At 56.6% G+C, this 17,258-nt stretch overlaps 1 protein-coding gene across 2 annotated transcripts in view; it reads left to right on the plus strand.

The window, feature by feature from the left end:
- Igsf21 (immunoglobin superfamily member 21) overlaps window positions 1-17,258 on the plus strand; it is a 210,529-nt gene that overhangs the window by 36,358 nt on the left and 156,913 nt on the right. The window contains exon 1 of one of the 2 annotated variants that reach the window (XM_033767970.1): window positions 16,256-16,274. The exons of the other annotated variant lie outside the window; for it this stretch is intronic. Within the exon in view, the coding sequence (XP_033623861.1) occupies window positions 16,271-16,274 (4 nt within the window). The 5' untranslated portion in view covers window positions 16,256-16,270. Of the gene's footprint in view, window positions 1-16,255; window positions 16,275-17,258 lie in introns of those variants that run through there. 2 annotated transcript variants of the gene reach the window in all.

Consider the following 17,258-nt stretch of genomic DNA (forward strand, 5'->3'; position numbering starts at 1 on the left):
GATCCAGGCAGAAGATTCAGTCCTCTCTGTGCCCCAGGGTCCACTTCTCTTCCCTCCCGCTGCAGCTGTTAATGGAAAGCTAAGTGCATGTTTTGCACGTGAGGAAATTGCAGTTAGGAGAGGTGAACTAACTTTCTTGGGAGTCACAAATTCGGTTTGCCCAGCTCTGGTAGCTGCAGTGTTTTTCCACTTCGTGGGATGGTCCCTTCGTTAGATGGAGCTCCCGGGTGAGGCTGTCTCCCTGGTCCGACCCAGCCTGGGACCCTCCAGTGGGCCCGTGGCTCTCCATCAGGCTGGCTGGATCTCACTGCAGGGGGCGTTCCTCCCTCTGCAGACTGGGATGCTTCCCCTAAGGGCAAGCGCGGCACCTCCTCCTTGGCACTGGGAGCTGGGCCTGCTGTCCCTCAGCACCTCTACCCTGCCACCGCTCTAGGACCTCTTGCCCGTGGCTGCCCTGACTGTCTGTGCCCCGCTCAGGACCCACCTTCCACCTGGGCAGAAGCTGCAAGGCGGACCACCCAGCCATGCTGCGCCCCAGGCACTAATTAGTGTTGCTGCTGTTAAGTGTTTCTTCCCGTTTATGCAAATCAGCGAGGTAAGAGGCAGATAATGAAGAGTTTGTGGTTTAATACTGTGCGATAGGAAGGGAGATGAATTTTAATTACTGGCTCCTAATTGGATGGACAGCTTGTTAATATCTTCCTGACAGGATGTCCACCCACCCACCTGGCCTGGGGGCCGCTGCTGACCTCCTCCTCCAGGGCAGCAGCACCTCAGCAAACCTTTCCTGACCGCCCTTGCTCTAGGGTCAAGCTGGTGATCTCTCTGCCCTCAGTCGGGGGCTCCTGTTCTAATTCCCAGTGTTCCTGGCAGCTCAGCCCTGGGCCAGTCCATCTCCTCTCCGCGCCCCAGGTTCTCCTCTGAGTGCAGGGAAGTGAGCAGACTGTGCAGATAGGGTGCAGTTTTCAGAGGAGGGGGAAGTCACATAGCTTTGGGGGGAGCTGGGGAGAAATGGCGTGGGGTCCCTGGACAGGGGCAGATGGGTGGACCCAGAAGGAGAGGGTGCTGAGGACAGCCCGCCCCACCCATCCTTCAGGGCTCTGCTCCGTGGCGCCTCTTCCCAGACCATGCCCCGTGCTCAGTCTCTGCTTACCCTGTCTTCACAGGGCCCATCAAGCAGGCCCGTGCTGACCTTGGGCCTGGGCCCCAACACATCCCTGTCACCTGAGACATTTCAAGGCAAGAATGAGCTTTATGTGGCAGGCCTAGCCTGGATCTGCCTGCCGAGGGTCTCCATGCTAAGGTTCCAGAGCAGGGTAGCAGAAGGGAGCCACGGGGAACTCTAGACCCAGTGCCCGGCACCTAGCAGATATTCCACAGATGGCAGAAATCATTGCTGTAGGGTTCAGGGACAAGGCCTGGCCTCCAGGTAAGCAACTCTGGTGTTTGACGCAAGGTGCACCTGAGCTTAACCTTTCAGGCCTTGTGTACCGCTGCTCTAAGCCAGTGCTTATTTAGGGTGCACTGGGGTCTGTGGCGCCTGCTTGAACTGCCCAGCGTAGAAAGCACTGACCCTCAGACGGGGCTCCATGCTCGTGACCCAGACACTCTGTAGCAGCCCCCAGGCACTAACCCAGGAGCTGGGCCAGTGGCTTCCCTGTCCAGCGTCCCCAAACAGGCACTCTTCTGTGCAGCGTTGAGCACTGCACCGGGCTCCCTGGACTGTGGCACTCTGGGCAGATGTGGCCGGGACACTGGGTCCGAGAGGTGTGTGGTAGGAGGTTGGGAGGGTACCGTGGTTCTTCTGGGAGTAGGCTGGGCCAGGTGAATGGGTAGAGGATGTAAGCTGGGGTCTCCAGGAAAGGACTGGGGTGCAGGGGCAGCTGCAGAGCAGAGGCACTGCCAGGGACGGGGAGCCTCCAGGATGGTGTGGCCTCTGGGTCTCCACCTGAACTCCCGGAGGCTCCATCCCAGCCATCCAGAGAAGGAAAGAGCCCTTACCTCGTCTCTGCTCGCCCCACCCACCCACCTTCCTGCACCCACAGCCCCCTGGGCCTCTTGCCACCTGCCTGCACTGAGCAAGGACAACCAGCAGGGCAGAGTTCCTCTCTGCACAGATGGCACGGATGCCCACCCAACGCTGTGCTCTCCTTGGTCCTCCGGGTACCTGCTGTGCTCCCAACTCTGAGTCCAGCCACCAGGAGCCTTCTCCGCCCTTCTCTGAGCCCATGTCCCCGGCTCATCAGGCAGAGCCAAAGCAGCTGCTCACTTTGCCAGCCAGGCCTTGGCGGGGACAGGAGGACAAAGGAGCCCAGGATGCCCTGGCCAGGCGGCCTGCAGAGCTCTCGAAGGGGAGCGGAGCTATGAGAGCCTTTGTTAAAAGGAAAGCAGATGCCAGTCAGATGTGCTTCTTCTCCACACTGAGCCGTCCCACGTGGCAGCGGGATGAGGGCAAATATTTATTAAGCAATCACTGCACAGGGCAAAGGCACAGAGGCTTCCACATCCCTTGGATGAGGCGATTCGAATCCCAGCTTTCCCTCTGGGTGCTGTGTGACCCCAGACATGTTCCCTTAGCCTCTCTGAGCCTCGGTTTTGTCATCTGTGAAAGAGGATCATCAAACCCTCCTCCTGGGGCTTTTGTTTATTAGGGGGGCACAGCATAGGACCCGGAATACAGTAAGCATCTGTTTCCCTACCCTTTGTTAGGGACTCTGGCAAGCCAAGGGGAGGCCAGGCCAAAGGGAAGGAGCCACCAGTGGGGGCCTGTGACAGAAAGCAGGGTCCTGAAGGGCAGAGGCTGAGGCCCAGAGGAGCCTTTGGACTCGAGGGCACAGGACCATGTTCTGTGAAATCCAGGATGATGAGGGCTCGGGGAGAGGGTGATGGTGTCATGGGGCCTGGGAATTAGGGGCCAGGGAGGACGAATCCAAGTTGTTTATGCAAGACTTGAACACAGGAGGCTTGGGAGAGTCACCCTGGGGGACTTCCAAGCTGAGGGGTTCACTGTGGGGCCGGGGTCATGGACCCGGAGGTCAGGTGCAGGGTTCTGAGGTCAGAGTGCTTGTGCTCCAGCCTGGGTTCTGTTCGTTCCCCACCCTGGCCCTGGACGAGTCAGCTTCACTCGCTTCTGAGCCAGACAAGGACCTGGGGGACTGGTGCCAAACCGAGTAAGCCCAAGGCGCCAGGCACAGGGGAGGCGCTGAGGGAACAGCGTGTCTGGTAACAATGTGGGTGTCACGCTGGACAGTGCAGGGTGCTTGCAGGGGAGATGGGCGAGAGCGCAGGGCGAGGAGTTGGGTCTGCATCTGCACCTTGGTCCCTCGGCACTGGGTGGGGCTCCCTTCCGGGAACCAGGGGCGTGGGCTCAGGGGTGGGCAGCTCGCCAGGGCGCTGGCCGGGCCTGCACAGGTTCAGGCACTTTGGCCTTGGCCTCCCCAGGAGCAGGAGAGAGCGCTCCTGGGATAAGCTCAGCTTTCTGCCCGCTCTGGCTTCTAGTACCAGCTGCACGTTGCCAGCTGCCCCGCAGCAGCATTGGCACCGCCGGCTTTGGGGTGGGAGGAGGGCAGCCACCCAGCTGCCCAGGGCCCCTGCGGAAGGAACGGGAGCTCCCGCCAGTCTTGCAAGGGGCTCATAACTTCCGAACCAAAACTCAGCAGTGGGTGTTTTCCAAGTCCCGAAAAGTTACTAATGTGAAAAGCAGTGTATTGTGATAAGCTGTCACTTATATCCAATCCAATTCAGTTCCTGACTCGGTGACTCACTTGACTGAAAACAAGCTAAGAACATGAAGAGAAGTAAAGAATCGAGCACTGGAACAACCAAACTGCTGGACCCAGGGGCACGGTGGTGATGAGAGGGGAACAGTAAAGAGCCGTCTGTGCAGCAGGCAGGGCGGTTCTGCTCCTTTTTTACGGCGGGGGAAACTGAGGCACAGACAAGGCGAAGGACTTGCCCCAAGCTGCAGACTAACAGTGGCAGAGTCATGATTTCAATTCAGGTTTGGCTGACTGCTGTTATTACCGGATAGGGGTTTACAGGGGAGTTGTTTCCAGGCCTTTGGTGCCCTGAACAGGGAATTGAGTGGGACACTCTTGAGTAGCAAGAGTGAGATTTATTAAAAGTGAAAGTTCACCCCGAAGGGTGAGCTGGCCAGTGAGAAGAGCGTGGGGACCCAGGGGGCCAGGTACTGGGTCTCATAAGGTCCCGGGGTCGTGGAGGGTCTGTTGCTGGGAACTGCAAGGAGTCGCGGCCGCAGGGTCACCCGACTTGGCCGACTCATCCAGAGGGGAGGAGAGTGCTTGGAGCAGAAGTTTTAGAGGAAGTGCCTTGGCGTCCAGTCCCACAGCGGAGGGAGGAGGTCAAAGCCTCAATGCATATGAGGCTGGCCATAGGCCAGGGTCCTGCGAGGTTGAGTTTGTGCGCTCCTGGGGGTCTTGGGAGACCGGGTGGCCTTTATCTATTGGGCTTCTGATTACTGAGGCAGTCACCCTGGCGCCGTCTGGTTTCTCAATTCTTGTCCCACAGCTGTTTCCCCATCTCACTCTACACCCTGCCTCGCTGTGGTCTGGATAAGGGGCCCCAAGGCCCAGCCCTGAGGGTTGGGGCCCAGCTGGCGGTGCTCCCAGGAGGGAGGAGATGGGACCACTGGGAGCCTGGGCCTAGCGGGAGGCCCTGGGACACAACCTTCAGGGGGTTCTAAGGCCCCAGTCTCTGCTGCTCTTCTGCATCCTGCCACAAAGTGAAGTTTCTTCTGCCGCGGGCTCTTCCTTGATGCTCCCTCTCCACGGGTCCCAAATCAACGGGCCAATTCTCAGGCCGAGTCCTCCGGAGCTGTGCACCGTGAGAAACCTGCCCCTTTTCTGACTTGATCGTCTCAGCTGTTTGGCTCCTGTCATGGGACACTAACCCGCTCAGACTGCGCAGCACACGTGCCTTTCTTCCTTCTTTCTTGCCTTCTTACCAGCCTTCCTGCCTTCCTTCTGCTCTTCTCCCTGTCTTTTTCTTTCCTTCCCACCCTCCCACTGAGCTAAATCCCAAGCCCTCAAGACTAATTTTGGACGCATGAGTGTGGGCACCTTCTCCTTGGTCTGTGAGCCACTTGTATTTCTTCTTCTGTGAATATCTTTCCTCATTGCCCACAGTCGTCACTGGTGCATTTCTGGTCTTTGGTTCTTACTGATTTCCAGGAGCTTTTTTTTTCCCCCTAGGAGCTTTTTGCACATGAAGGCTGTTGTTTGCAGTAGGAGTCTGCACTCGTTTCCCAGGGCCACAACAAATACCTTCAGTGAGATGGCTTAAGCAGCAGAAATGCATTTTCTCACAGTGCTGTTGGCTGGCAACCCAAGATCCAGGCGCTGGCAGGTGTGGTTTCCCCTGTGCCTGGTGTCTCTTTTGTGTGTGCACATTTTCTCTTCTTACAAGGACACCAGTCAAATTGGATGGGGGCCAACCCTAATGGACTCATTTTAACTTAATCATCTCTCTGAGGGCCCTATTTTCAAACACGGTCACATTCTGAGGTATTCAACCTAAGAATTGGGGGAACACAATTCAGCCCATGACAGAGCCACTTTTCTTTTTTCCTTAAACTTGGAGTATTTCCTTTTAATCACTATGCAGTCTAGCTCTCCCACATCCCTGACTTTGAATATCTGAAATCGGACCCGTCTCAGAAGTCGTTTGTCTTCTGAGACAACTGGGCCCAGAGGAGAGGGTGTGTTGGACTTCGACCTGAAGTCTGGATATGATGTACAAATGCAGGGTGACCTTGGGCGAGTCACTGGATCCGGGGTTTCAGAGCTGCGTCTCTGTAACTGGTGCTAATAATAACCTGCCGCAGGGCTGCAAGGATTATAGAGTGAGGTGGTATCTATAAAGCCTGTAGCCCTCATCTGGCCCACCAGAGGGGCCCAGTATGCTGTGGCCATTGAAACTGTCTCTATGAAGGACAGCCCAGATTTGAGAAGCACCAAGGACACAGAGGGCGCGAGGGCAGGGGCGCCATAGAGCTGGGCGTGTGCATGTGTCTGTTCACATCTGGACCTGCAGCTGAAATGCTTGGGCCAGGCCCCACTGTCCTGCGAAGTCCAAGTTAGGAAGATGGCAGATTCACCGATGTGCAGGCCCTCAGCTCAGTGGAGTGAGTGCAGATTTCTACAGGTGTAGGGGCATGGCTGGGGAGCAACAGGTATTCAGGTGGAAACCATGGGCCACCTTCATCAAAGGGGAAGGCGTCCCCTTCTGCCCCCATTTGGCAGTGGGAGGTGGTGTAGGGACACTGCCAGGGAATCAGGAATGGCCTTTGCCCGAGCAAGCAGGTCGTACGCATGTTTGGTGGAGCCCGATAACCACACTGCACTGCTTGCCAAGCGAATGGCCACAGGAAAAGGCAGGTGGAGTCCAAGGGACCCCTCGGTACCCATGGGGACTGAGGGCCAATCGCAGGCTTCCAGGCTGAGGCAACCTTGCGGGGAGACAGCACATTTGCTGTGATGGCTGAGGGGTGGGGAGCGAGTACCCAGGTAGGAACACAGGTTCCCAAAGACACCAGCCAGAGGGTGAGACCAGCCGAGGAAGAGCAACTCAGGGAGACAGATGTTGCTGGCCTTTGGCACAGAGGAGGGAAGAGACTGGAGAGGGAAACGGCTGCCCAAAGTCAAGTCAGGGGACAGGTGCAGAAGCCTGTGTAGTGGAAAGGGTCTCAGCCTGCTGAGTGTGAGCTCGGTGGAAGGGCTCTGGGCCCCCGCGGCGTCCTGTGTGCCTGCACTGCTCCCTAGTGGGAAAGGGACCTTCCTTTCCACCGCAGCTGCAGCCTCACCTGGGACCCCAACCTTCACGATCTGCGGGGCAGGGGCAATGCCAGGCGTCCCCTGTACCCCACCCCAGCTATAACAGGACCGGACCCTGTCCTCCCCACGCCAACACGCTCTGTGCTCCCCGCTGCAGGACAGTGACCCTGGAGGGCCATCCTGGAATGTGTGGCTGCTTCCTCATCTCCCAGGGCCAGCTCTCCACACCCCCAGGCCGTGTAGCATTCCCTTCCCCGCTCTGGGCCCCAACAACCCCTGGATTGTGTGTCCCGCAGGAACAGCACGCCCATCCGTGGAAGGCGACCAACCAGCTTAGCGTCATGGCCTGGAAAACGCCCCAGGGGCTGCTTGGGACCTGGAGCCCTGGGCCAGCGCTCCCTGCTGCCTCCCAGGAGAAGAGAGCGAAGCTGCTGATGTCCAGGCAGGGTCTCGGCCGCTGCTGCCAGGGCCCCCTCCACATCGCTGCCCGCCACAGAGAGCACCGGGCCGTTAGCTTACAGATCATAACCCTTAAACACCGCCATTAAGGCACTTCTCATTCTTAAAACTGCCCGGGAAGGGCGTGCGGGGTGGTGTATGGAGGCTTTTATGGCTGATGCCAGGCAGCGTAGGGACTCACCCATCGTCAGGCACAGGTGTTGATGCATCACTAGGAAGCGCTGTGTATGAGCATCGCACGGCTCGGTGTGCAGACCCCACACGGCACCCTGCACCATCGGCGCCCCAAGGATGGGAGACCGGTTTGAAGCTGGACCACTGGGTCCCAGGTTGTCACCATAGCCTGGCACCTGGGGGCCCCATTACTTATTCCCTGCCCACTTCCTTCACTCACTCATCCTTTTCCTCCATCGCCTGTGAGGCTGGACTCCACAGGGGCGGGCGATAGAGGAGGAAAGATAGCACCGCCTCCCATAACCGACCTAGCTGATCTTTTTCACACGGGATCCCATCAGATCCTGGAACGACCCTGCCGTAAAGGTGCTTCTGCCCGTCTAGGCCCGGGAAACCCAGGAACGTGTCCAAGGGCCCCAGCTTGTAAGTGACAGGGCTGGAATTTGAATCCACCCCTGTGCCCAGGCTCTGGGATGGCTGGGGTAGGAGCTGGTGGCCGCTGGTGGCTCCAGACAGCCAGGCGAATCATGCTAGGTTTACACAGGAGGGTGAGGGACTGGAGTGTGGAGGCGTGACACTCGCACAGGAGCCCGCAGTCGGCAAACAGACAATGTTAATATTTAATGAGCTCAATGACTGCAGGGAATTGGTGTGTACTCGGCAGTCCTCACCGTCTGCCCTTGCAGAGGGCTCAGGACCAGGGAGGACCGCCATGGCTCCTCAGCAGCCCCCTCCCCGCACTCAGGTCCCCACTGGCTTCTGGGGGCCCGGCCTGGGTTGGGGTACAGGTTAGAGAGATCAGGGCGCCGTGCAGTGTCACCTGGGGAGATCCCTCCTGCCTAGGGTGACAATGCACAGGTGATCCTTCCTCTTCCTTTTCCTCTAAGCCCCTTCGTCCAGCGCCCACAGAGGAGCCGTCCATTGTACTGGGCGTCCGACTCCTCCCAGTCACCGAGGCAGCCCAAGGGCTCAAGGGAAAATTCTGTGTTGTCTAAAATGTCAGGGAGATCAACGCCCCCTGTGCTACCTGCAGCTGGTGTGAGGACAGTGGCACAGGTGGCTGTGGTAGGGGCGTCTTTGTTGTGGTCAGAGCCCCTGGGGATGGGGTGGTCTCCGTGACAGTTCCGTGTGCCCGATTAGCAGGAAGGGATGCTGGGGCAGTTGCTGTGTGTCTGCTGGGCAGGACGAGCTTTTCGTACCCCAGAGTCCTTGTGCTCACTTTGGCAGAGAGCGCAGAGTCCTGGGGACGGGCTGTAAGTGGGCTTCCCGGTGCTGAAGAGCTTGTGGGTGCTTGGGGCACACAGCTGAGCCGCTTTCCCGGTGAGGGTGGCACTCACCAGAGGGCGAGGAGGGAAGCAGTCAGAGGGAGCAGTGAGGGACCCATCGTGGCTGAGGACGCAGCCTTAGGACCCGCGAGTCTGCCGTCAGACCCAGGCTCTGTCCCCCACCCAGCACGCAGCCGGTACCCAGGAAGTAGGAGCTTCGGTAATGGAGGGGAAGGCAGAGATGTGCACTGGAGGGGATGGGCAGGTGCCTGGGGTCCCACGCTGGGACTGAAGGGTGCTATGGGCAGGGCCAGAGAGGAGGTGCGGTAGAGGGATAGATAGGTCCACGGCCACCTGGTATCGAGCTGAGGAAAGGGTTTGTTTACTCTTGGTGAAAGGCAGACTTTCTGAGTGGGGATGCTAGAATCCAGGGTGGTAAGGAGGCATATCAGTGACTCCCAAATGCCTTGCTGGCTGGCTGAGAAAGTCCCTATGGGATGAGACCTAAAAATAAAAGGTTCTGAATCTCACTTCCTGATAATCTGATTCCAGAGGTAAAACTACCTATATTAAATGTCTTCTCCTTAATTTATTTTATTATACGTCCTTTACTCTGAAAAATAAATTTACATAAGCCTTGTACCTATCCTATGGGCTTAGGTGCTGTTATCATCCTAATTTTACAGATGGAAAGGGTGAAACAGAAAGGTTGACTCACTTGCTCAAGGCTGCACAGCAGCAATTGTCAGAGTCAGAATTTGAGCCTGGACTGCCTGACTGGAACCCATGACTGAGACCACTGGCTCTATAGGTCCTTAGGAAGGCTGGGGAAATCTCAGCTCCCTTTCCTGGCCACACGCTCTGGCACCTCCAAGCGCTCACTGGCTCAGATATGGGGCTCCTTCCTGGGTCTACAGTGCTCTTGCATTCTAAGAGGGGAGAAGTCGGACCAGTTTGGTGTTGTCAGGAAGGGTTCAGGAGGCCACATAGGGGGATGCAGGGACCCGGGGAGGGGTCCAGGCAGGTGGCACCGCATGAACAAGATCCAGAGAGGTACAGAGGCGGCAAGGGGAAGGGAGGGCCTGGGAGACAAAGCCGGGGCACAAGACGACCCTGAGGTCTGAGTCGTAGAGCGTCCGCCTGGAGCATGAGGAGTTGGTGAATCTGAGACCCTGAAGACCCTCTCTTTTCCAGACCCACCCCAGGCCCATGGGAATCAACCCATGGTCAAAGAGCCAAGCCAGAGAGGGAGCTCCTGGGAGGGAGCATCATCTCTAGCCCCAAGGAGGAGTTGTGACTGGTGTAAGGCTAAGCCGGCCTTGGCTGTTCTGTTTTCTCTGCCACTGTTTGTTGAGGAAAGGAGCACCTGACACGCCTATGTCCAACAAGCGGAAGTCCATAGGGGAGCTTCCGGGAAAGATTAAAGCAGCGCATAGGATGAAGTACTCCCTCTTCCTCTCTGGTCAAGGTTATGCCTGTAGCTGACTGCTGGAACCACAGTATCCATTTTGCAGCTATGAGGAGGAACTAGGTTTACAGAGTGAGCAAGGCAGGGAAGAATGATAGAGGAGATTTGGGACCTTGATGAGAGACTGAATGAATCAGGCCTAGAATTCTCTCAGCCGGGAACATCTAATGTGAGATAATTTTTTACATCGCTTAGCCCAAGTTGTGTTTTCTGTTGGGGCTGCCTATTACTGGAGCCATCTACCTAATACCTTGTATTAATTAAAGTTTATTAAGCCCCGGTTATTCCTGGAGCAAGGCACATGTGTATGCATTATCTCATGGTAGTCTCACAGCCCCCCAGCACAGTTGTTGGTGTTTTAGCTCAGGCTGCCATAAAAAAGCCAAGATTTTGGCACTAGGGACTGATTTCATAGAAGATAATTCTTCCAGGATTGGGCAGGGGTGGTTTCAGGATGATTCAAGCGCGTTACATTTACTATGTACTTTATTTCCATTGTTATTACATTTGATTCTCAAACTGAGGCACCGCGGGTCCTTGACCCCGCACATGCGCCGATAACAGTAGGGTTCTCGCACATGCGCACTCACTCACGGTACCCACCGTAGGGTTCGTGCTGAGGGAGACTCCATGGCGGGAGGCGGAGCTCCGGGCCCCCCTGACCAAGATCAGGGGTCAGTGGGTCAGGTTCTTACGGGGAAGCCGCTTCCTGATGCCTCGCAGCTGTGCTTTAACAAATGTGCACAGCCACACAAGCACAGTCACATCAAGATATGGAAGCCCGTTATCCCCCACCCCCCAATCTCCTTTGCCTTTTATCCCCTGCCCTAGGCCCTGTGTCCTCTGATCTGCTTTCCTGCCCTGTAGTTTGGCCTTTGCAAGAGCTTCGTGTAAATGCAGCCATCCAGTTTGTATCACTGGGTTCCGGTGTCTTTCACTTGGCAAAATGCCTTCGATATTTAGCCATATTCTTACACGGATCGGTAGTTTGTCCCTTTTTATTGCCATGTAGTATTCTATTATGAAGGTTTGTCCGATCAGGATTTATTTGAATATAAAAATATTGCCTTCCATACGCGAACACCCCGGGAGTCTCAGCCCTGAAAATCCCCTCCCCACCGCTCCTGGATCCCGCGAAGCCTCTGGCAGCAGTGCTGGAGGCTGCTCAGCCATAGGGGTGGAGGGGCCCTGAATCTAAACCACTCTAGTCCTGTTTTGTCACCAGAGAGCTTGTACCCAAGCCCGTGCAGTGCTCTGGGGAGGAAGTGCATGAGTCCCGAGCCCCCTGGTAACCAGTGTTTAGCATCTGCACGGATGGGCCTCTGTCTTTCATCTTGTCCCAAACTGTCCCTCAATACCACCCTTCCTGCTGATGTCTAGGGGGGACCTTTGAAGTGGGGAAAGCATCTGAGTTTGAAGGCCCAGGAGTCCGGCCCCATGTCCCTGCTTCTACAAAAATCACTTAATCCTCTAGCAGACGCTGACAGCTCCAGGGCTCTGCTCTATCTCCCTCCCTGCCTGACTTCAGAGTGACCAGATTGGTCCGGCTCACTCCCACTGTCTTCCCTTAGGCTCTCTCCTGACTCCAGGACCCCGCTGCTTTCTCATCATCGAGAGATGACTCCGTTTCCCCAGGGGTCACTTGCAGCGCCTCACGTCCGGCTCCCCACGGTGTGGACAGCCCTTCCTGGGAACTGGCGCACATGCATGGAGTCCTTGTCTTGGTTGGCTTCTGAGAGGCCCACCCTGAGCCACGAACACTCAGCTCTGGGTCTGGGAAGCTCAGTACAAATGTCTTCTGCGTCCTTCTTGTCACCACAGTCCCCAGAGGTAGGACCCAGCACGGCCATCAGTAGACGATGCAACCGGGTCCCAGAGAGGACAAGAAATGAACCCAAAGCTGCACGCTTAGGGCTGGGGTTTAAATATGAAGTATCCCCCAAAGACGGCCCGAGAGCTGGGTCCTCAATGCAGCAATGTCGGGAGGTGGAGCCCAGAGCGGTGTCAGCCTCATTAGTGGATTAACCCGTGGACAAGACTGAAGCTGAGTGGTCTATTCGGAGGCAGGGTCGGGAGAGGAAGTAGGGCACTGGAGGCATGGGTTTGAAGGGTGGATCCTGTCCTTGCCCCTTCCCGTCTCTCGGGTTTTCCTATCCACTTGCTTCCTGGCTTGAGTTGAGCAGCTTCCCGCACTGTGCCCTGAAGTGATGTTCCTGCCTCGGAACAGCTGACTGCGGACTGAGACCCCTGACATCCGTGAGAGCCAGAGTGAGCCACTCCTCCTGTAAGGTGTGGGTGTCCGGTGCTCTGTCTCAGGCACGGAAAACTGACTGACACACTTAGGAAGCAGCCATGCCAGGTCTGGGATGCACAGAGCCTCCTCCACACGCTCCACACCTGAAGCACACACACACACGCACACGCACGCACACCCAGCCGGGGGACCCCTCTCAGCATCTGAGCGAGGCTCTCTGCTTGCAGAGCCCAGGAATCAGAGCTCTGCCCCTGGCTCTGCCACAGATGTGCCGTGTGTCCCCAGCAAGTCACTTCCCCTCCTGGGCTCTTCCGGTCTGGAGGGATGGGGGTGCATGACATGAACAGACCCTTCTTGCTGTGACACAGGGCAGACTCTGAGGGGGACGGAGGGGACTTTAGGAGGAATCGCAGGCTGCCTGCCCCACCTCAACCAGAGGAGAGTCCAGGTGGACACTGAGCCCCAGCGGATGGAGGGTGGGAAGACACAGGACACAGAGGAAGTTGGCTGTGGAGGAACAGGAGCAGCAGGGACGCTGCAGGACCCAGGGTGTAGATGTCCAAGGTTAAAGGGAAGGGCTGGGGGCCGGGATCCTCCATGGTCTCCTGCTTGGCCACCGGTGTCTTGGAAGAACCAGGGGGGGGGTCCCCCAAGCAGAGGTCACATCAAATTGTCATTCCAGGAAGGTGCCTCCCCTGTGCCAAGGCCAGTGGGTAGAAACAGAGAGGATAAGGAGGCTGTGCTGTACGCAGCCACCTCTGAGAAGCAGGAGCAGGCCAGGGGGAGGAGCTGGCGTGCCAGGAAAGTGCCTGGTAATCACACCGCCATGAAAATGCGGAGTTGACGCTGATTCCCAGCCCCCGCCCCAGGAGAGATGTGCCATCCCCAGTGGGTAGAGGGGGACCGGGCTCTTCCAGTCCTTGAGCTGCAGCTGGGTGTGGGCTCCTCACTGGGTCCCTGCCTTGTGACGGGAAGGCCTGGACAGGGCAGAACTTCTGAACCTGCAGAGTGAGGCTTAGAGATGTCAAGGACCTCAACTATGCTACACAACCGTGAGCCTGGTAAAGAACCAGGGCTCCTGCTCCCAGGCACTAGGCTGTGACTGCGGGGTGGGACCAGTGTGGGTTTTCAATGTGGTGCTATAGTGGTGAGCTACTTTAGAAACAGCAGATCTGGTCACTTGGGCAGATAACAGGAAGGTGAAGGCCTCTTAGCTGACAGACAGGTAACAGTGAGTGATCAGACACTGGGGCTTCCATTTTAGACACCTGGAGACATCTTGGTAAAAGTGAAGAACTCTGGGATCTAATCTGGCCTCCATCAGACGAGCAGCAAAGCCACCAACTTTTCATCCCTGAGTGCTTTCTGAAAAATGACTTCCATTCCCAGAATCGTCATCATGGTTAGAAAACATAATACAAGCATGATGCCTTTTGGCTTGGATCAGATGATCCTTGGGACAGTTCCCTAAGGAGAGGTCCCGATCTCCCCTGACGTGAGGAGTTGAGGTGTAAATGGCATTTAAGAGCACCTGTGTCCCCTACCTGCCTTCTCCCAGCCCACTGTGTCCCCATGAGGAAGCCTGGCAGGCTCACCCTTGATCCTGGGGGAGGTGGGAGAAGGGCTGCGTCCCCACAGAGAATTTCTGGTGCAGTGCAGTTCCCCAGACGAATAGCTTCTTAGTCATTGGTGACCACACATACACAGAAACCTTACCTGCCACTCTGAGGATCGAGGGGCTTGGGGGCCACTGTGGGACCACAGCACAGGGCAGCTACAACATTGGCTGTGACGCCAGGAGTCACACTGGGCTTCCTTGAGCACTTGCACGCCAGGGACTTAGGGGACTTCAGCTGCTCTACACTGGTTAGGGGTGGGCGATGTCTTTGCTCCCCTGTTAGCTGGGGGAAGCCGAGTTGTGTGCTCATTGTCCAGGGTCTGCCACCCACAACCCTCTGCTCTCACCATTGCTGTCTTTATTAAGGCTGCTGATTAAGTGTGGGTCTGGGGAGCTGTACTGCTTGATCCAAGAAACTGACTTATAAGTGAACTTTGGGGCCAGACCCTTCCACAAGCTCAAGATTCATGGACTGTGGTGGGCTGGAGGATTCAAAGTCAAAATGATCCAATAGTGGGCATTTTATGAAGGGACCGGGCCACAGGGCAGGAGGCCAGGGCTAGAGGTGTTGCCTGTGCCCCCAAAAAGACCATACAGGACCCTGAGTGTGTGCCCAGGGTGACAACCAGGTGTGTGTGTGTGTGTGTGTGTGTGTGTGTGTGTGTGTATACCAACACAGGTGTATACCTTGGTTCATAGTCCTTGGTTCATTCGATTCTTACATGTGCATAAAACAAACACAGGTCACTGTCTGATTTCCTGCTTTCCTTGATGACCCACTCACCCCCACTGCTGGGTGCTGTCTTGCCCTGTGGCCTCATCTCTGCACACAAGCACACTGGTTGATGTGGTCTGAACTCCACAAGCTCCGTTCATTTGCAGGAATGTGTGTGGAGCCCAGGAGGTGAGAGAAGGGTTTGTCCTCTCTCCCCACCCCAGCCAGGCAGCCCCTCTAGAGCAATGGCTTGGTACAGGGTGAGCGGGTGTGTCTGGGAGATGGCCCCTCGAAGGCGGCCCTGCTACTCTGCTGCCTTAGGAATGTGTCTGAGGGTGGGGACAGTACTCAGTGGGTGGAGGAGAAGAGACAGTGAAGATCTGGATCTCCCAGAAGAGATGGAGAGGCCCCGAGCAGAGTTTATCCAAAGGGGTGGGGCTTTAAAAGGCTGAGAAGTCCTTAGAGTCAAAATGCCAGGATTGCAGCTGGTGCGATGGGAGAGCAGCCACGGCCGGACAGCTTGTTCAGTCCTGCGGACACTCGCTGGCCAGTGCAAAGTGACGGCTTAGATTTCAATCAGCTGAAAGAGGTCTAACCTTGAAGTGTGAGGTTGCCGGGAAAGAACGGACAGGAAGGAAGGGAAGGGAGGTTGGAGAGCAGACCAGAAAAGAGAGGGAGGGAGGATGCTCTGAGTATGCCCCATATCGGGTGCTATGGCAACAGGGACGGCCTTCCGCCCATCCCTCCTGACACCGCTCCAGGCCGGCCCAGAGACGCAGGTGGCCAGGTCCTGCCCAGGTCTTCTGAGTCTTTTGTTGCCATGAAGCTGTATGATTCTCCATTTTAGAACTGAGGACATGGAACCTTAGGGAAGTTCTCTCTGCCGCCGAGAGGGAGACCCAGCTTTTGGCCAAATGTCTGCAATCGAGCTCATCCTGTGCTACTGGCAGAGCCGTCGCTTGGCAGGTGGCCTGCAGGGCCTCACTCTCTGGGGCTGTGAAGTACTCAGTGAGTTCATACACACAGTGTCGGGCGTGTCCGAAATCCCGTAAAAGCATGAGTGATCCCTCTATGAGGGTGGGTTGTTCCAGACCACCTCGAAAGTCCTGTTCCTCTTCTTTCTCAGCAGCACCCCTTCCCTCCACTCCGCCCTTCCAGAGTCACCTCGGTATCAGATTCTTCTCCTCCCACCCTGGGGGCCTGGGCTGTCCAGGCCTGGGGCAGGTGGAGCAGCTGCAGGCTGTGAGCCCAGGGTGCCTGTCCCCACCCCTTCTCTTTGAAAATCGGAGGGCACAAGTTAGATAACCATGACACCTGTTTTAAATTAGCCTTCAGAAGCCTCCGACAGCTGAGAAATTATTTAACAGGGAAAGAATTGAGTACGTGAATAAATGTTAATATTAAACCACTGCTTCTCTCCATTTAAGGTGAAGAAGCGCGGGGGACTCACCAAGGCGCGGAGGCTGCCGCTGCCCCTGAGAAGCCGCTGTGCGTGGGGTAGGAATGGGAGCAGCCAGCCCTCTGTCATGGGTAGGGCTGGGTAGGGCCTCTGTCCGTCAGGGGGGCTTGCAGGTGCCAGAGGTGACGTCGGGGCAGCTCATAGCAGCTCAACAGGTAGGAGAACCAGCCTCTCAGGCTGCGGAGTTGGGGGGCAGCGGTGAAGTCCAGAGGCTGCCCAAGCATCTGGTGGACCCCACCCCAGCACCCTGAGAATGGCCATTGCGTTGTGCTGCTAGGGACTTTTGTGGCCCCAGCATTGTTGCTTCTGTGGACTCTTCCTCCGTATGAGAATACGAAACTGCACATTTTATGATCGCATGCCGTAAAGACAAACATCATCCCGCTGGAACCACACTTATACATCTATTAGTAGTATAGTCACTTCCCGCTCACTTTCAAAGGGAGGGCGGGCCCTGGGCCTGACGGAGGGGCTGCCATCAGGGGAAGCAGGGTGGGTTGTGGGGGATGGCGCTGCCTGAGGGCGAGCATCCAGGGGGCTTGCTGAGGACTGGGCAGCCCGGATCCCATCTTTCAGGCCCAGATCACGTATCGATAATAAATAAAACTGATGCATTAGTAACCAGTAACAAAATTAATACTAATGAGTGTGACTCACTCAGCTTTAGCAAGCACTGCCCAGCACAACACAGGCTCGGGGCCTTGGGGTCTGCTCTCCTCTGCCTGGCACCCTCTGCCTCTGGTGTTCGAATGATTGCTCCCATCTCCCTGGAGTCTCCCCCTCAGTGTCCCGACCCCTCTGGATCTTTCCATCTAAATTGCCGTTCTGTCGCCTTCACTCTGTCCCCCTTACCCTGCTTAATTTTCTTCCTGGCACTTATATATGTCCAGACACGGTTACACTGCAGAGGTTTAGTAGGTGCAGCTCCACTCAGCTGCACCCTGCATGAGGGTAGGGACTCTGTCTTGTTGGTCTCGGAGATTGGCATCCAGGCAGTGCTGGCTAATGGAAGGAAGAAAGGAAGGAAGGGAGGAAGGAACGGAGGAAGGTAGGGA

This window comes from Fukomys damarensis, unplaced genomic scaffold (assembly GCF_012274545.1).
Source record: "Fukomys damarensis isolate Sample0158 unplaced genomic scaffold, DMR_v1.0_HiC HiC_scaffold_23, whole genome shotgun sequence".
Classification (NCBI taxonomy): Eukaryota; Metazoa; Chordata; class Mammalia; order Rodentia; family Bathyergidae; genus Fukomys; species Fukomys damarensis.